Source organism: Pocillopora damicornis, chromosome 4 (assembly GCF_964200805.1).
Source record: "Pocillopora damicornis chromosome 4, jaPocDami1.2, whole genome shotgun sequence".
In the NCBI taxonomy this organism is placed as follows: domain Eukaryota; kingdom Metazoa; phylum Cnidaria; class Anthozoa; order Scleractinia; family Pocilloporidae; genus Pocillopora; species Pocillopora damicornis.
The window spans coordinates 23,957,954-23,974,113 of record NC_142673.1 but is presented as its reverse complement, the minus strand read 5'-3'; the positions used below and the strand labels follow the sequence as shown (position 1 = coordinate 23,974,113).

General features: G+C 37.1%; 2 protein-coding genes across 2 annotated transcripts; both read right to left on the bottom strand.

Moving 5' to 3' along the window:
* Nucleotides 1-2,297: 2,297 nt before the first annotated feature.
* Nucleotides 2,298-3,718, bottom strand: LOC149047324 (uncharacterized). Its single transcript, XM_089205660.1, has 3 exons — nt 3,593-3,718; nt 3,003-3,269; nt 2,298-2,617 (listed from the first exon to the last, which is right to left on the bottom strand). The coding sequence occupies exons 1-3, from the start codon at nt 3,654-3,656 to the stop codon at nt 2,385-2,387; spliced, it is 564 nt and encodes a 187-aa protein (XP_089061786.1). The 5' UTR covers nt 3,657-3,718; the 3' UTR covers nt 2,298-2,384.
* Nucleotides 3,719-10,543: 6,825 nt separating this feature from the next.
* On the bottom strand, nt 10,544-12,102 carry LOC149047323 (uncharacterized). The gene is made up of 3 exons (XM_089205658.1): nt 11,894-12,102; nt 11,300-11,572; nt 10,544-10,915 (listed from the first exon to the last, which is right to left on the bottom strand). Exons 1-3 carry the CDS (start codon nt 11,958-11,960, stop codon nt 10,689-10,691), a joined length of 567 nt encoding a protein of 188 aa, XP_089061784.1. The 5' UTR covers nt 11,961-12,102; the 3' UTR covers nt 10,544-10,688.
* Nucleotides 12,103-16,160: the final 4,058 nt, after the last annotated feature.

Sequence of the window (16,160 nt, the reverse complement as noted above, 5' to 3'; positions counted from 1 at the left end):
TGTAGTGTTTGAATTGTTGGAAGAAATGGTCGTATGGGGATGTAGGAGCAGAGTTCTCCTTATCAGGCGGTAACCGGTAAAATTTACCGCTTGTAAGAGCACTTATTACCGCCTGCAAACGCTCATAACCCTTAAAAACTACGCATTTGTGGTGAGCTAATCTGATAAGAAAGTGTAATAACAAGCCAACAGTGTGCACTATTATAGATCTACGTGCGCTTTAGTTGGCTGACACTGACTGGTACCTTTCGAATTTTGAAGCAAGATTGATTTTTTGCGGGCTTTCTGCTAAATCTCATGACATTTGTCAGTTCTCTGCACATGCAAATGCGGTGTCGTTTAGTTGTTCAGTTTACACGATGAAACGGTAGCAAACAATGCTGTCGTTTCTGTCCAGTAACAAGAGGTCAAGAAGAGTAGCTGGTAAGCTTTACAAGAATTTTAGGGGTAAACAAAACAAAGGTTACAAACTAGCGATGGAAAAGCAGCCAATTGCCAGAAATAACCACCCTGACAACTCTACAATTGCCCCACGAACACGTAGGGACAAAGCTAGTCTACATCGTGAAATTCTACTTGAAATGTGCTTGAGACAGCGGTTTGAAAGAAGCCTTGAAAATAAAATCTCTCGGCAGCGTGAAAGTTCTGAATTTGAGACGATTAGAACATGAATTCAGCTAGTCGATGTGATTCGATTTCATAGCAATGCGATTCGTAGCTGACACCGCTGATTTTCCAGCGATATGCCATGTAAGTGACACCAAAGATATCACCCGAAATCGAAGGAGACCAGTTTACGTTATAAGCAGTTTGGAAAGGGCATAGTCAAATATAATGCTTTTAAACAAAATTTTACTTTGTTTTGTTCAACCTCTGAACCTAAAGGTGTATCGTTCACATTATGAATTTTTCGATGGAGACTTTTTGATAGGCGCGATGTACTGTATGCTATAGGAAATGACAAAGTTAAGGATGACCAGCCGCCTGAAGCTGCAAATGTGCTTTACTGGTTTGAAAAGGTCCCTTACCTGTTGCGCTGAAAACTAGGGAGAACCCTGTGTAGGAGTGGTAAGTTTAACGAACAATTTCAAATTTTGCCGCTTGAATTGAAAGTAAAGTAGTTTATTTGAATTGTTTTCGTAGGTATTTCTGACGGTTTTAGATCTGCAGGCTTGATTTATATCTGGTACGCTTCATGTTGACAAGTCCCTCAAAATGGCGGCCAAATTTAGAGATTGCCGAAAATTAGGTAAGTTCACGGAGTTATAAAGTTTTCTCTAAGGTTGGGCCGCAAAGTTCTTTTCTGTAGTTACCTTTTCTATGGCACTTACTTCCTAGCTATGTTAGTTGGATCAGTTAGGAACGCCTCACTTTTTCAAAAATTTACCTTGAATTTGATCGGTTTTCGCGTGTGTGACTTAAACGAACCGATAAGGTGTCATTCAAGTCTTCCTGTTTGCTTGATTGACACGTGATGTTCACGAAAGTCGCCTCGATGGATAAGATAGAGATAATATACAAGGCTGGGGTATTTGTCTTTTTCTGAGTTGCGTAGTTTTTTGTACATTGTCCTCCAAAGTTGTCTTAAATTCAAGTCTTGAAAAGTGTCACGACAGGCCCTCGCTCGAGTGAAATTTAATTTCCGTAAAACTCTAATAAAAAAATGGGATCCGATCAAACGGATTGTGGAGATTGTAATTTTTATGATCACAAGAGTAATCGTTTCATAAGTCAGCGCAATCCATTCCCTTCACTCTTATTCTCCTCAAGTTTGATTGTGAAGAGAAATTTGCATGCTCTTCATGTTTGCATTAGCCGATTTCTCCACTTCTATGGAATTTACATTCTGGAACTAAAAAGCTATAAAATATTATCCATTTTCAGAACAAAACACAATCATTCTAATAGCCCCGTCTCTGGGTCTATTACTTTTGTTTTCACGCAAGCCTGAATCGATCATTTCCGCTTCCCGAAAAAACCAAAAGAAATGGGGAAATTTTGAAAATTTGAAATGTGCTGCAGGAACACAATTTATTGCCAAATAGAGATTGGAAAATTAAACTTCTTGGAAGAAAGAGGAACAGAAAACTTATCACAACTTGTAGGTTTATGCGAACTTTGTGGCCGATGAAAGGTTCCGTCTTCTGACTTCTTTTTTCAGTTCATTTCTGCAGTTGTTATGAAAAAGAACAATGGAAAAATCTTCATACGTAAAAAAAGCACTGAAGTAGTCTCGGGATTCTGTTTTAGGTAGTCACACACACATATGCTCTCAGTAACTATGAACTAAGCAAACGTATTTTAAATATTTGTTTTATTGAAATCAAAACCTGATCTTCATTAGTGTACTAGCTCTCTGAGTGCTGGAGACAGAATCACTAGAGCTAACCGATGATGGTTGTATTCGAACAAGGGCAACAAATTGTATAGCACGATGAAGCGCTGATATCTCGCTTGAAGCGACGAAGAGCAGGCGCGGTTATAGAAGTCTGACGAGGTTTCGGTTTGAAATGGATCTCTATACCAACTTTGCACCTGGCCGTAGGATCGCCGCCTAAAATGACTCTCATCTCTCTCACTACTTTGGCCCGGGAGTTCCCTGATGGCTTCATGGTACCTTAAGAAGGCCAAAGAAGAAAAACATTAGCTTCTCTACAATTTACAACAATTTTTTAACACAATACAGCTTATTTCAAAAAAATTATTCGATCTAGCTCTGGAGTAAATAATTGAAAACTTAGAGTTCAACAGATTACTGAGTTAATGTAAAGCAATTTGATTGATTTACCCAACTTTATGAAAACTATTCTATGTTTCGTTTTAGACCATGTTATTCTTACCTTTCTTGTTTCTCTCTATTTATTTTTTTATGAGCGTTTTCCCTTCTGGGGAAAACTATCATTTTACCAGGTTTCCTGTTGCAAGGGTTTTAATTTTCTACCGTCTTATAGAGGTGCCCTATTTCTTTAGATTATCATCTTAATACTGGGATCATTCTTTACCTGGAAGTATTTTCCCAACCTCCATTAAAACCTGCTTTGCTTGAGAGCAGGCCACCTCCTTGTAGTAGAAGATGTTGGTCATATAAGCTGATGAGTTTGCCGGAAATTTTCCTGCTGAAAGCAGAGTGCGCGATTCTTCCTTTTGAAAACCATGGCCTTCAAAATCTGCTTTTTGCAATATTTGCGGCACTTGATCATTGGTTAATGTAATAGTGCCTGGGTTTCTGACACTCAGGGTGATAGAGTCTCCTAGTTCGGTATGTCCAGCTGAAATCGGATAAAAAAAACTGATTCTTATCCTCGCCTGAGACTGAAGAGCTGAATGACGAGGGAATTTTCTCTTTGAGGCAAGTCCCAGTTAAGGAGGAAAACAATTTAAAGCGATCTCAAAAAAATTATTTTCGTCGATGCTCGAGAACAATGATGTGTCAAACTTAATTGTAAAACATTTGAAATATACACAAAATAGAATTCAAGTACATTTCAAAACGAAAATGAACCTTGTACTCATTCACTCGTTTTTGTAATTGGTTCTTCGTAGGTAGAGCATGCTTTAACCAACTCGGGGAAAGACGGATACCAAAACTCACCAGTGTTGGACTGAAGGATAAAAAGAACAGCAAGCACTGCAGTAATCAAGGAATCTCTCTTCATTACGAACTTGTGTTCCAAACGCTTGAATTAGTGCGACGCTCCCTTTAGCTACGAATGGATTTGAGCAAAACAGCAAATTTTTTGGCAATTTATAAGCACAAGTACAATAGATGGCCTTTGAGCCACAGTAAATATTGATGACGTGAATTTCACAACATGAAAAAACCTTGTGTGAATTTAAAATAAACTCCAAGCAGACAAGCAATTTTTTTAATGACGAAGACATTCTTTTTCTTGGCAGATTGTCTCAATAAAAGAAACTAAAAAGATCCAAATATTTCATTGTGCCTCTTATACGTATCTAGAGTAAGCTTATGGTATGATTTTCTCGGATTTTTATCGTTTCTCGCCTCGTACGGAAATCATTTTTGCCAAATAAATACAAGTTTCAATCAGCGCAAGACTTGAATTATAAGGGTCGTTCGTTTATAAAAAATCAAAAAATGACACACCAGGCTCAGGTTGGGCACGGAGACCCTGAAAAGAACGGAGGCCCTAAAAAGAATGACATGTTATTAGATTTGGAATGGAAAGTTCAGATTTTGTATATGTGACTTAGAGAACATTACGCAACATTAAATGGAGTTACATCGATTAATTCGCGGTCTATGAAACATGAGACAGTATGAGGTCTGATAAATGTAATAAAAAGTGATGATTAAGGGGCCAAAAGAAATAATGAAACTTTGTAACTTTAATGAAAAATCATCACTTTTCCCGCCGATCCAGATGGTTTTTTAACAGTAGCAAGGATCACTCCTCAAGGATACTCCGATGCCAGTTTAAGTCGCTGTACGCTTTCCAACCTGCTATCCAACTCAAACCTTAATCATATCTTACTTTCGGACTGTTTTAGAAAAAAAAAGCTAATGAGTTTTTCATCTGTACGTGGCTTTGATTTAGCTCAAATTATATCTCAGTGCAGACGAACACAAAAATTTTTTGATACAAATATTTGTAAAGTACAGACGCAAATGAATGCAAATATTACTAACAAGAATGTGATCTTCATTATGATCTAAATAAATCAAACGGCGTAACCTTTCAAAACCAAGTTCGGAGCCTGATGGGCGCATTTGAAATCTCCCGACTGTCTGTCGGCAGCGCCTGATATCATTGTAATACTGAATCCCAAATTTGTAGTGACTTTTTCGTCTTGCGACTTTTCCTTATTAAAAAGAGCTGGAATAGAACGAAAAAGTGTAAATTTATAGCGTACTGCTATGATAAACATATTGGCAAGTACGTCAATCTTAAAAGAAGAGTGTTTTGAAGAGTTGTGTCTACTGAAGACAAATGCTACACACATGTATCGCTTACTCTAGTCAGAAATTAGATGGTCGCTTGTTCGATAGAAAACTATCAAGATTGTGGCCCAAAGACATCTAAATAATAGTAAAAAAATCAGTCGGGAGATGGTTTCCTTTCTTCATTTTACAAGAATGTAGTTACATGTGCTTCTTTTGTGAATTACGAAATGATTAGCAGATCGGTTTTTTTGCCCCTGGCGGCAGCCAAAACATTTTAATGATAGAAACATTCAGTAACCCAAATTAATTTTTGTCACCTTTTGGATGGTGAATCATCACTTTGGGATATAAATATCGTATGCCGTATGTAAGTCTTTTGCAAAAACATGTTTCACAAAAAGTTTTTTTTAGTAGAAGATCGTAAAAAAAAATTGAGACAATATTTGCTCTCTGTCGCGTTTTACGAAAGAAGTTTACTAATTGTCAGAGAGATTTTTTTTTTTGAAAGCTTAACAGATTCAAAAGAAGAAATTATATGCCTTCTATAGATTTTTTTTTGTCTTTAAATGATGGCTCTAAAAAATCCTCCGAACTTTAAACGATCCCTTCCCTCTTTTCCAGTTGCGCAGTTTATTTTTGGTCTTGCGGGCAGTTGTTTACATTTGAAGCCGTTCACATTCAATCCCTAAATAGAATATAAATCAGTTCTTCAAAAAGGAAAATGGCCCTTTGCATTTCTGAATAGCACCTTCAGCATGTTGCATTTTGGCATTGTATGTCATTGAGACAAAACGAGCAAACGACTGTGACTATGAAACCAATCGCATAGTGTGTGACAATGATTATTCAAAATGCTGTGTTTCCATTAGACACAATGCAAAAGCAGGAGCTAAATAAATTTTCCCTGACATTCACGAAAGTTCAATTTCAGCTGTTCAAAAGATCATTTGTTTCGGAAAAATACAACCCTCTGCTCGGTTAAACGGAAAATTTAGCCGTTTTAACAGAAACGTGGGTAAATGTGTTTCCACTCGTAAAATTTTCCCGGTTTCAATTTCCTTCAAAGGAAAGGTATATCATGACAAATAGTCCTGCATGGTTCTTAACTTCGCAAGGAATACTTTATCCTCTAATGTTCTGAAACGTTATGGTTCGATATAATAAACTTGTGGTTTAGAGTACAACTGCATTTTGGTTAGTATCGAACTTCACTATCTTTGAAAAATAAGCTGCACTTTTTTTAGACGGAACACAGCTCTTTCTTCTGGGTAAGAGAAGAGTCGCGCTTACATTAGTAAGAAAACTGCGTTCAGGCTAAATGGAGAATACCGCTTTAGTTGGGCAGAAAACAAAGTCTTGAATGGACAAAAAACAGCGCTTTTGACGAGCAAAGAATTTCAAGTTTGATTAAGAAAAAAATGCGCTTTGGCTCGGCAGGCGCACCATGTATATTTCACAGTCGCTATCAAGTACATTTTTCCGGACTTTGAGTTCGTCTCAAGATAGAACAACACAAATACACAAGGAAATTTTTACAGTAACTTTATAACCATCCTTTTGTCTTTAAAAAGCTTGAAGCTCAGTAGATTCTGTCGTATCGGTTATTGTTAAAACTTTCTTGTTTTTTGATACTACTTTACGACATAGGAAAAGTACGTCGGACAAAAATATTCACCAAAAAATAAATATTTCTTTTCTAGCTTCAATAACGACAGGGGATTAAGTTTAGATGATAAAACAAAGAATCATGTTCACAGAAATACCGTAGGTCTAGTACATTCGTTACATGAGGTCACACAACTCGGGTAATATTCACGGTGAAAATTTGCATATTTGAGCGGTCGAACGAAAAAAATTAATTCTCTAAAACTAAAACAAATTTTTACAAAAAAACTACACCACAATTATTAGAACATATTGGGCTACAAAATATGAAAGTAGGAGTGAAAACAAATTCGGGTGACTTGCCGCTGTTTGTTTGAGCATGCTGACATTAGCTCTAAGCTCTATAACTGTCAAGCAAAGGGATCGACCATTTACTTGTGTGAGAAGGACAATCACGCAAGTGCCCAGCCGAGTTTCTTAAGCCTCTTCACAATCTCTTTAAGAATTAAAAACCGAAATTAATTCTGTCTTTGAAATTAATTAAACCAGACATGAGACTTACATCCATTTAAACCCTCATTTTTATTGCAGCCCATTTTGCTTCCTTCAGGTTGGAAGTGCTAAAACAGTTTCATTACCGATAACTTGAGCGTAACAAAATAGATATGATATGAATGAATACATAAAAATCTTGGATCCTCTGTCAGTGAAAGCGTCATAAACCTCGTTATCTCAGATGAGCTTGGGTTTACAAGATCATACAGCTCTATTCAAACAGTCGCGTCAAAAAGGTTATTCTAAAAATAACATTAACAATTTTTTTGGTTTACAAGTTTGGATGTAGTTATAACCCAAGTCTCTACGCGTTTATCATAAATAATTCCTCTTGAAACCAGAACTATGCTGTTTTAATAGTTTTTTTTAGTGATGATTTTAATCTTTCGACGAAAATGGATCCTTTTCTTCATCCTTGGGTCGGAAAGATCCATCTTCTTGCGTCCTGTATTATCGCGGCAGTCCTGGCTTCCCTTAAACTCAACCTCTAATCCTACTTTACACATTCCATTACCAGCATTTAAACGCCTGAATGATACTTCTCCAGCCACCTTACGAAACATTTTCTTTCCAAAAGAACCTTGGAAGAGAAACATAGACATGTTTGATGTTATGAATAATTTGTTTAACGCATAGCTTCTCGAGTAATTACTGCCTCCTTTTTTGATTTTCGCAAAGGATCCTGAAGGTGCATGATTTTCCTGTTCTGTGAGCGTTTTGTTTCTATTGATTTGTTAATTTTTGCTCAGAAACATATCTGGGTTTCACGTGGTAGGTACCAAAATGCTTCAATTCTCCTTCCTTCTTTCTAAGAGATGATCAAGAAGGCAGAAATTGAAAATGCCGAGATTCGTATGCGAGAAGACATTTTATAAAATAATTCAAATAGTACGCGCGCTCGGATTGGCCATAAAACCATTTTACATGAGCGTATGGAAACAAGGTTTTCGTTCCTCTTTCATTAGTTATTTTATATAAGAAATTTAAAATGGTTTCCGTGTTTACATAGCCTGATGTAAACACTTGGGAGGTTGAGAGAACACTCGATAAGCTGGAAACCACTCCGCTTCGCGTCGTGGTTTCCTACGCTTATCTCGTGTTCTCCCAACTTCCCGCGTGTTTACATGAGGCTATGTAAACACAGAAACCATTCTACATTTCTTCATCACAAAATCGGCTTCTTTCCCCTTTTTTTTTTTTTTTTGTTTTCCCTTTTTTTTATTTCTAACAACTGAATTAAGAAAACAACGACACGGCTCACCAATTTCATCTCAAAAACCGAATGTATGAAATTCTATGCAGGACGCAAATTTTATTTCCTTTTTCCTTATTTTTTTCCCCTTTTCCTACCCCAAGGATATTTGAAGGCAAGTACCCTACTTAAGACTGGATTTTTTGCTACATGCACTGGCGTGATGGCCAAATTCTTGCCTCAGCATCTGGTTGAACTTTTCCTGGCCTCTTAACCGACTTTCTGACGACTTCTTTCTGAAAGCCAAGGTTCTTGAGGTTTTTCAACCAGGTGCATATCGCAGTATAGGCAGGTTTAAAGCTTGGGGGCTCGGAAAACTTTATTTGAAGCTTCTCATAAGCTATGGCACCTGTAAAGAACACGAAAACAAGAAAACATTTGTGATCAATTCGTTCTGCAGCTGGATATATGTATATGTATATATATATATATACATGTATATATATATATATATATATATATATATACATATGCAGTTAGATATAGCTCTTTGGCATACAAAGCTTTGCTTTCATGTCCAAATTGAGCACTCTACTAGGATGAGTCATTGCTGCTAGCATTATGCATGCTCACTAGTTTATCTAGTTTGAGCACTCTGGCATGGCTTAGATGATACCACACGTGTGAGATCACTTGGGGTGGCTATATAGCCTTACCTCCATCCTAGCATCAGCACTGCACTGATGAGGCCCAGAAGGCCGAAACAGTACTGTCTGCAGTTATATATATATATATATATATATTTTTTTTTTTTAGGTTTTATTTTTCACTTTTAGGATGTTAAGAAATGGCGCTTTACAGTAAAAATAGTGATGCTTACGTTCAAAAAAGAGTTCCAATCCGTGGGTTTTGCATTGCCTATGCAGAGAAATAAAACCCACACACACAAAAGGAAAAAAAAAAACGTGCACCAAAGCTTGTTAACTTACCGTAAACGGAAAACTGGGCGAGCAAAAAACTCACCACAACGAAGAACTTCAATCCGCGAACAGTTTCCATCTCCAGTCAGTAATTGGGGTGTCTGGCTTATTTGTTTTTTGGTGCTTTGGCTAAAAACACTGAAAAAATTGAACAACACTGACTCGTGATTCAACATTTTATACATTTACGACTGAAATGCTATTTTTGAACTGAGATGAATATTTATGTTAATCGGAAAGTGATTAGGACAAATACCTACAAGTCTTAGCAGAGCCTTGAGGCGAGAAAGACGATAACATTTGCGACATAACAACCAGTTCATGTGTCAATTTATAACAATGGACTCCTTGATGAATTAAAAAAATTAACTTAATGAAATAATTGACAATGAAGTACTCTCCTCTCCAGAATGACAGGGAGTCATTATACTTAAATAAAGGCAGATCAAAAACAAATTTCTTCGATGAAGCGGGAACTGTTGGGTGTCATATTCTCGTAAGGATGAGGTCGAATCAAGCATACTCGCATTTCTAAATAATTTACCTTCTACAGCCAATATTTGTTTTGCCGACACAATAAATTCAAATGTAAAAAAAATATGAATATGAAATGTTCTGAGAGGTAAGAAAATGTTACGGTATTGTTCTTCAGTTACCACTTACAAGATAAGTTACCATCGGACCCGATTATATCGGTTGGTTTTTCTTTATAGGAAACACAGCGCCCCAGTTTCTCCTCTTAATAGACTTTTTTGCTCTGTCCGATAACAAACTGTCCGCTAACAACTTGGCAAGTGGATTGGTGGAAAGTAATTTTTTTCATTGTTTGTATCAACCGGTTTCTCCACTTCCACGGAATTTACATTCTAGAATATAAAGCTATCAAAGCTTTTTTTAAAAGCTATCAAAAAATTATCCATTTTCCAAACAAAACAGAATCATTCTGATACTTCTGTCTCTGAGTCTATTATTTTTGTTTTCGCGCACGCTGGACTCGATCATTTCCACTTCCCGAAAAAAACAAAAAAAAAATGGGGAATTTTGAAAATTTGGAAGGTGCTACAGGAACGCAATTTATTGCCAAATAGAGATTGGAAAATTAAAACTCTGAGAAAAAAGAGGAAGAGAAACTTTATCACAACTTGAAGGTTTATGCGAACTTTCGTGGCTGATAAAAGGTTCCGTCTACTGACTTTTTTTTGTCTCTTTCAGTAAGAAAACAAAAGCTTTGAAGCAGTCTCGGAATTCTGTGTTAGGTGGTCACGCACACATATGTTATCAGTGATTGTGAACTAAGCAAACATATTTTAAATATTTTTTTTATTGAAATCAAAACTGATTATAGTCTACTAACTCAGTGAGTCCTGTAGACAAAATCACCGAAACCCCCGCCTTCAAGCCTGTTAAGAGAGCAAATGACGTTTCTTAAAGTGAAAATGGTTTTTTTTTATTATTCTTTCACTACTATAATAAGGACATCGCACGATGAAGCGATGATAATTATCGCATCTCGCTTGAAGCGACGAAGAGCGGCCATGGTTTTGGAAGTCTGACGAGGTTTCTGTTTAAAATGGATCTCCACCCCAGCTTTGCACATGGCCATGGGATCGCCGCCTGAAAGGACTCTCATCTCTCCCACCACTTTTGCCCGGGAGTTCCCTGATGGCTTCATGGTACCTTAAGAATAACAAATAAGAAAAACATAAGCTTCACTGTACAGCAATTTTTAACGCTACACATGTTATTTCACAAACATTATTAGATCTTGCTCTGGAGGAAATAATTATAAACTTAAAGTTCATGAATTTTCCACAACTTTATGACATTATTCTCTGTTCCATTTTAAAATATGTTATTCCTACTTTTTTTGTTTCTCTCTATCTATTTTTATGATGAGCGTTTTCCCTCTCTTTTCCTTATTTGACCAGGTTTGCTCTTACCCAAAAATGAATGGATAAAAGCAATTTTCTTAGTTCTTGAGTCAACCTTGAATTTTTTTACCGTCTTACAGAAATGCACTATTTCTCAAATTATCATTGAAATACTGAAATCATTCTTTACCTGGAAGTAGTTTCTCTGCCTCCATTAAAACCTGCATCACTTGTGCTTGGGAGCAGTTCACCTCCTTGTAGTAGAAGATGTTGGTCATATAAGCTGATGAGTTTGCCGGAAATTTTCCTGCTGAAAGCAGAGTACGCGATTCTTCCTTTTGGAAACCATGGCGTTCAAAATCTGTTTTTTGCAACATTTGCCGCACTTGATCATTGGTTAATGAAATAGTGCTTGGGTTTCTGGCCCTTAGGGTGATAGTTTCTTCTGATTCGGTCTCTCCAGCTGAAATCGGATGAAAAAACTAATTTTTATCCTCGTCTGAGGCTCAAGACCTGAGTGACGAGGAAGTTTTCTCTTTGAAGTAAGTCCCAGTTAAGGAAGAAAACAATTTAAAGCCATCTCAAACAAATTATTTTCGTCTATTGCTCGAGAATAATGATTTGTCAAACTGAATTGTAAAAAATTTGAATACACAAAGTAGATTTCAAGTACATTTCAAAACGAAATTGAATCTTGAACTAGTTCACTCGCTTTTGTAATCGGCTCTTTCATATGTGGAGCATGGTTTGAGCAACTTGGGGAAAGAAAGGCACTTAAACTCACCAACAAGGTTGGACTGAAAGACAACGAGTACGGCAAGCACTGAGGTAATCAAGGAATTTTTTGTCATCACGAACTTGTGTTCCAAACACCTGAATTAATACGACGCTCCCTTTAGCTACGAATGGATTTGAGCAGAACAGCAGATTTTTTGGCAATTTATAAGCACAGGTACAATAGATGGGCTTTGAGTCATTGTAAATATTGATGATGTGGATTTCTTAACATAAAAAAACCTCGCGTGAATTTCAAGTAAACTACAAGCAGACAGGCAACTTTTTAATGACGTGGATGTTCTTTTCCTTAGCAGATTTTCATAATAGAAGAAACTAACAAGATCCAAATATTTCATTGTGCCTCTTGTACGGATCTAGAGTAAGCTTATGGTATGATTTTCTCGGATTTTAACCGTTTCTGGCCTCGTGCAGAAATCACTTTGCCACTAGATAAATACAAGTTTCAATCAGTGCAAGACTTGAATTACAGGGGTCGTTCGCTTATAAAAAAATCAAAAAACGATACACCAGGCTTAGGTGAGGCACGGAGACCCTAAAAAGAACGACATGCTATCAGATTTGGATTGGAAAGTTCAGATTTCGTATATATGACTTAGAGAACATTACGTAAAATTGAATAGAGTTACATCAATTGATCCGCAGTCTATGAAATATGAGACGGTCTGAGGTCTGATACAGTTAATAAAAAGTGATGATTAAGAGGCCAACTTTAATATAAAATCATTACTTTACCTGCCGGTCCAGAAGTTTGTCAACCGCAGCAAGGATCAGTCGTCAAGGATACATCGTGCCAGCTAAAGTCGTTGTACGCTTTCCCTGCTATTCAACTCAAACCTTAAACAACCTTACTTTCGGATTGTTTCGGAAAAAAAGCTGATCAGTTTTTCATCTATACGTGGCTTTGATTTAGCTCAAATTATACTATCTCAGTGTAGACGAACACAAAATTTTTTTGACCCAAATATTTGTAAAGTACAGACGCAAATGAATGCAAATATTTCTAACAAGAATGCGATCTTAATTGTGATCCAAAAAAAATCCAACAGAACAACCTTTCAAAACCAAGTTCAGAGCCTGATGGGTGCATTTGAAATCTCCCTACTGTTTTTCGGCCGCGCCCGGTATAATTGTTATACTGAATCTCAAATTTGCAGTGACTTTTTCGTTTAACGACTTTTCCTTATTACAAAGAGCTGGAATAGAACGGAAAAATGTAAATCTATGGCGTACTGCCACGATAAACAGATTGGCAAGTACGTCAATCTTAAAAGAAGAGTGTTTTGAAGAGTCGTGTCTACAGGTGACAAATGCTACACACATGTATCGCTTACTCTACTCAGCAATTAGATGGTCGCTTGTTCGATAGAAAATATCAAGATTGTGGCCCAAAGACATCTAAATAATAGTAAAAAATTCAGTCGGGAGATGGTTTCCTTTCTTTGTTTTACATAAATGCAGTTACATGTGTTTCTTTGTAAATTACGAAATCATTGGCAGATCGGTTTTTTGCCCCTGAACAGCCAAAACATTTTAACGATAGAAAAATTCAGTACCTCAAATTAATTTTTGTCTCCGTTTGGATGGTGAATCATCACTTTGGGATACAAATATCGTATGCCGTATGCAAATCTTTTGCAAAAACATGTTTCACAAATTTTTTTTTTAGAAGAAGATCGTCAAAAAAAAAATTGAGACAATATTTACTCTCTGTCGCGTTTTACGAAAGAAGTTTACTAATTGTCAGAGAGATTTGTTTTTACAAATCATTCTTTTGAAAGCTTGCATATAGCAGATTGAGAAGAAGAAACTATATGCCTTTCATAAATATTTTTTGGTTCGAAATGATGGCTATAAAAAAATCGTCCTAACTTAAAACGATTCCTTCCCTCTTTTTCGGTTGCGCAGTTTGTTTTTGGTCTTGAGGGGAGTTGTTTACATTTCTTTCATTTTCAACCTCTGAAGCCATTCATATTCAATCCTTAAATAGAATATAAATCAATTCTTCAAAAAGGAAAATGGCCCTTTGCATTTCTGGATAGCACCTTCAGCATGTTGCATTTTGGCATTATATGTCACTAAGACAAAACGAGCAAACGACTGTGACTATGAAACCAATCGCATAGTATGTGACAATGATTATTCAAAATGCTGTGTTTCCTTAAGACACAATGTAAAAGCAGGAGCTAAATAAATTTTCCCTGACATTCACGAAAGTTCAATTTACGCCGTTCAAAGGATCATTTGTTTCGGGAAAATACAACCTTCTGCTCGGTTAAACGGAAAATTCAGCCGTTTTAACAGAAACGTGGGTTAATGTGTTTCCACTCGTAAAAATTTTCCCGGTTTCAATTTCCTTTAAAGGAAAGGTATATCATGGCAAATAGTCCTGCATGGTTCTTAACTTCGCAAGGAATACTTTATCCTCTACTTTTCTGAAACATTATGATTCGATATAACAAACTTGTGGTTTAGAGCACAACTGCATTTTGGTTAGTATTGAGCTTCACTGTCTTTGGAAAATAAGCTGCGCTTTCTTTAGACGGAGCACAGCTCTATCTTCTTGGTAAGAGAAGATTCGCGCTTACATTAGTAAGAAAACTGCGCTCAATGGAGAATACCACTTCAGTTGGGCAGAAAACAGAACCTTGAATGGGCAGAAAACAGCGCTTTTGTTGAGCAAAGAATTTCAAGTTTGATTAAGAAAAAAATGCACTTTGGCTCGGCAGTAGCCTGCAGTGTGACCGTTTTATTAGGCGAATTAACGTTGCATGCTCGCGATCGTTTATTCGTTTATTTTAGAGTTATGGTGGACGGTGGGGGGAGGGGGCGGTGAAAGGCCAGTAATCTCTATTACCCTTCCCTCCTCCCTCTCCTTCCTTCTGATCGTCGTTCATCCCTTTGTAGATAATTGCTCTCCCCAGCCTTCTGCTGCCGTCAAAATCAAAGATGGCAGCTACAGTTTACATAAAGAAAATACTGGGCACTCTCTCGCAAAGATTATGCCTGCTTTGCAAGATAGTGCGAGAAGTTTGTTCCACTTGAATGTAAATTGCGCTTTGGATCTATGTTACCCAAACAAATCAAAACTGGTTAAACGTACTGCAGTGGTTTAGGGAGGCAGAGACTACCCTTCGGTTAAGCAGAGAGATGCAGTTTTGCAGTATGGGGGCGAAATGCACTTTGGCTGAGCGGAGAGCTCAGCTTTAGTCAGACGTATTTTAGTGCAACTCATGACAAAATGCTTCGTTTAGGAGAGGTATGTCACTTTGGCAGGCGAAGAAATCTCATCAGCTGCACAGCCTAACTATGATTAGGGAAGGAACTGCGCTCTGGTTACGAAGAGAACTGTCCTTAGCTTGAGCAGAGGAATGCTCTTTGGTAAAACGGGGTCTAGCCGAGGACAAAGCACTTTGTTTGAGCAGAAAGTACACTTTTGGTTGGGTAGAAATATTCGCTTTAATTATGCATTGAACTGAACTGTCATTAGTTATGCAAGGGACGTTTTCACTCGGCAGAGAAAATTGCATTTTATTATCAAAAAAGTGCGCTCTTGTTAGTTAGAGAACTGCACATTTCTTAGAAGGACAACAAACCTTGCTTTTGTCAGCAATCTTTTTCTTTTGCTTGGACAGATAGCAGAGGTTTTGGCTGGATGGCGACCTGTGCTTTGGGAAGGCGGAACACAGAAAATTGGCTTAAATCATGAAAAAATGGAGAGCCTTAAATGGAAAAATACTGCGATACATCAGGTCAATCATTCGTGCGTAAATCGATCATTTTGTTTGGTAGAGAAATTCGTTTTGTTCCGTAAAGGGTTGCTTTAATTAGGAAGAGAAGAGTGGCCTTTAAAAGCAGACAAGCAGAGCTGTTATTAAGCTCACTATAACGTTCTCATGGGGCAGACGTTGAAAAAACTATTTCCATTGATCTGTCAGGGAAAACTCGACTTTTTCGGAATCATCACCCGCCCATCTGCTCAAAAACAACCCAAGTTTGTTGAATCTAACAATGGCACAAAATTTTCTAATTTCTACTTTCCTAAAAGCTTGACGTTCTAAATATCAATAGAAGTGGTATTATGGTCAAAGAATTGTTGAGGGAAGGTTTTTTTTTTAATTAAGTAGAAAAAACAACTTTCACATTGAATTTATTAAGCAACGCCCTCTTTTCAGTCTTCAATTAACCTAAACATAAGTATGCAAATTATTCATCGCCTGAGGTGCTAACAACAAGAATTTGTCGAACAATCAGAG

Coding starts and splice junctions, on each gene's coding strand:
- LOC149047323 (XM_089205658.1), bottom strand. CDS start 11,960: ATGACAAAAAATTCCTTGATTACCTCAGTGCTTGCCGTACTCGTTGTC. Junction 11,573..11,893: donor CTTTCAGTCCAACCTTGTTG/GTGAGTTTAAGT, acceptor ATCCGATTTCAG/CTGGAGAGACCGAATCAGAA. Junction 10,916..11,299: donor GGCAGAGAAACTACTTCCAG/GTAAAGAATGAT, acceptor GTTATTCTTAAG/GTACCATGAAGCCATCAGGG.
- LOC149047324 (XM_089205660.1), bottom strand. CDS start 3,656: ATGAAGAGAGATTCCTTGATTACTGCAGTGCTTGCTGTTCTTTTTATC. Junction 3,270..3,592: donor TATCCTTCAGTCCAACACTG/GTGAGTTTTGGT, acceptor ATCCGATTTCAG/CTGGACATACCGAACTAGGA. Junction 2,618..3,002: donor GGTTGGGAAAATACTTCCAG/GTAAAGAATGAT, acceptor GGCCTTCTTAAG/GTACCATGAAGCCATCAGGG.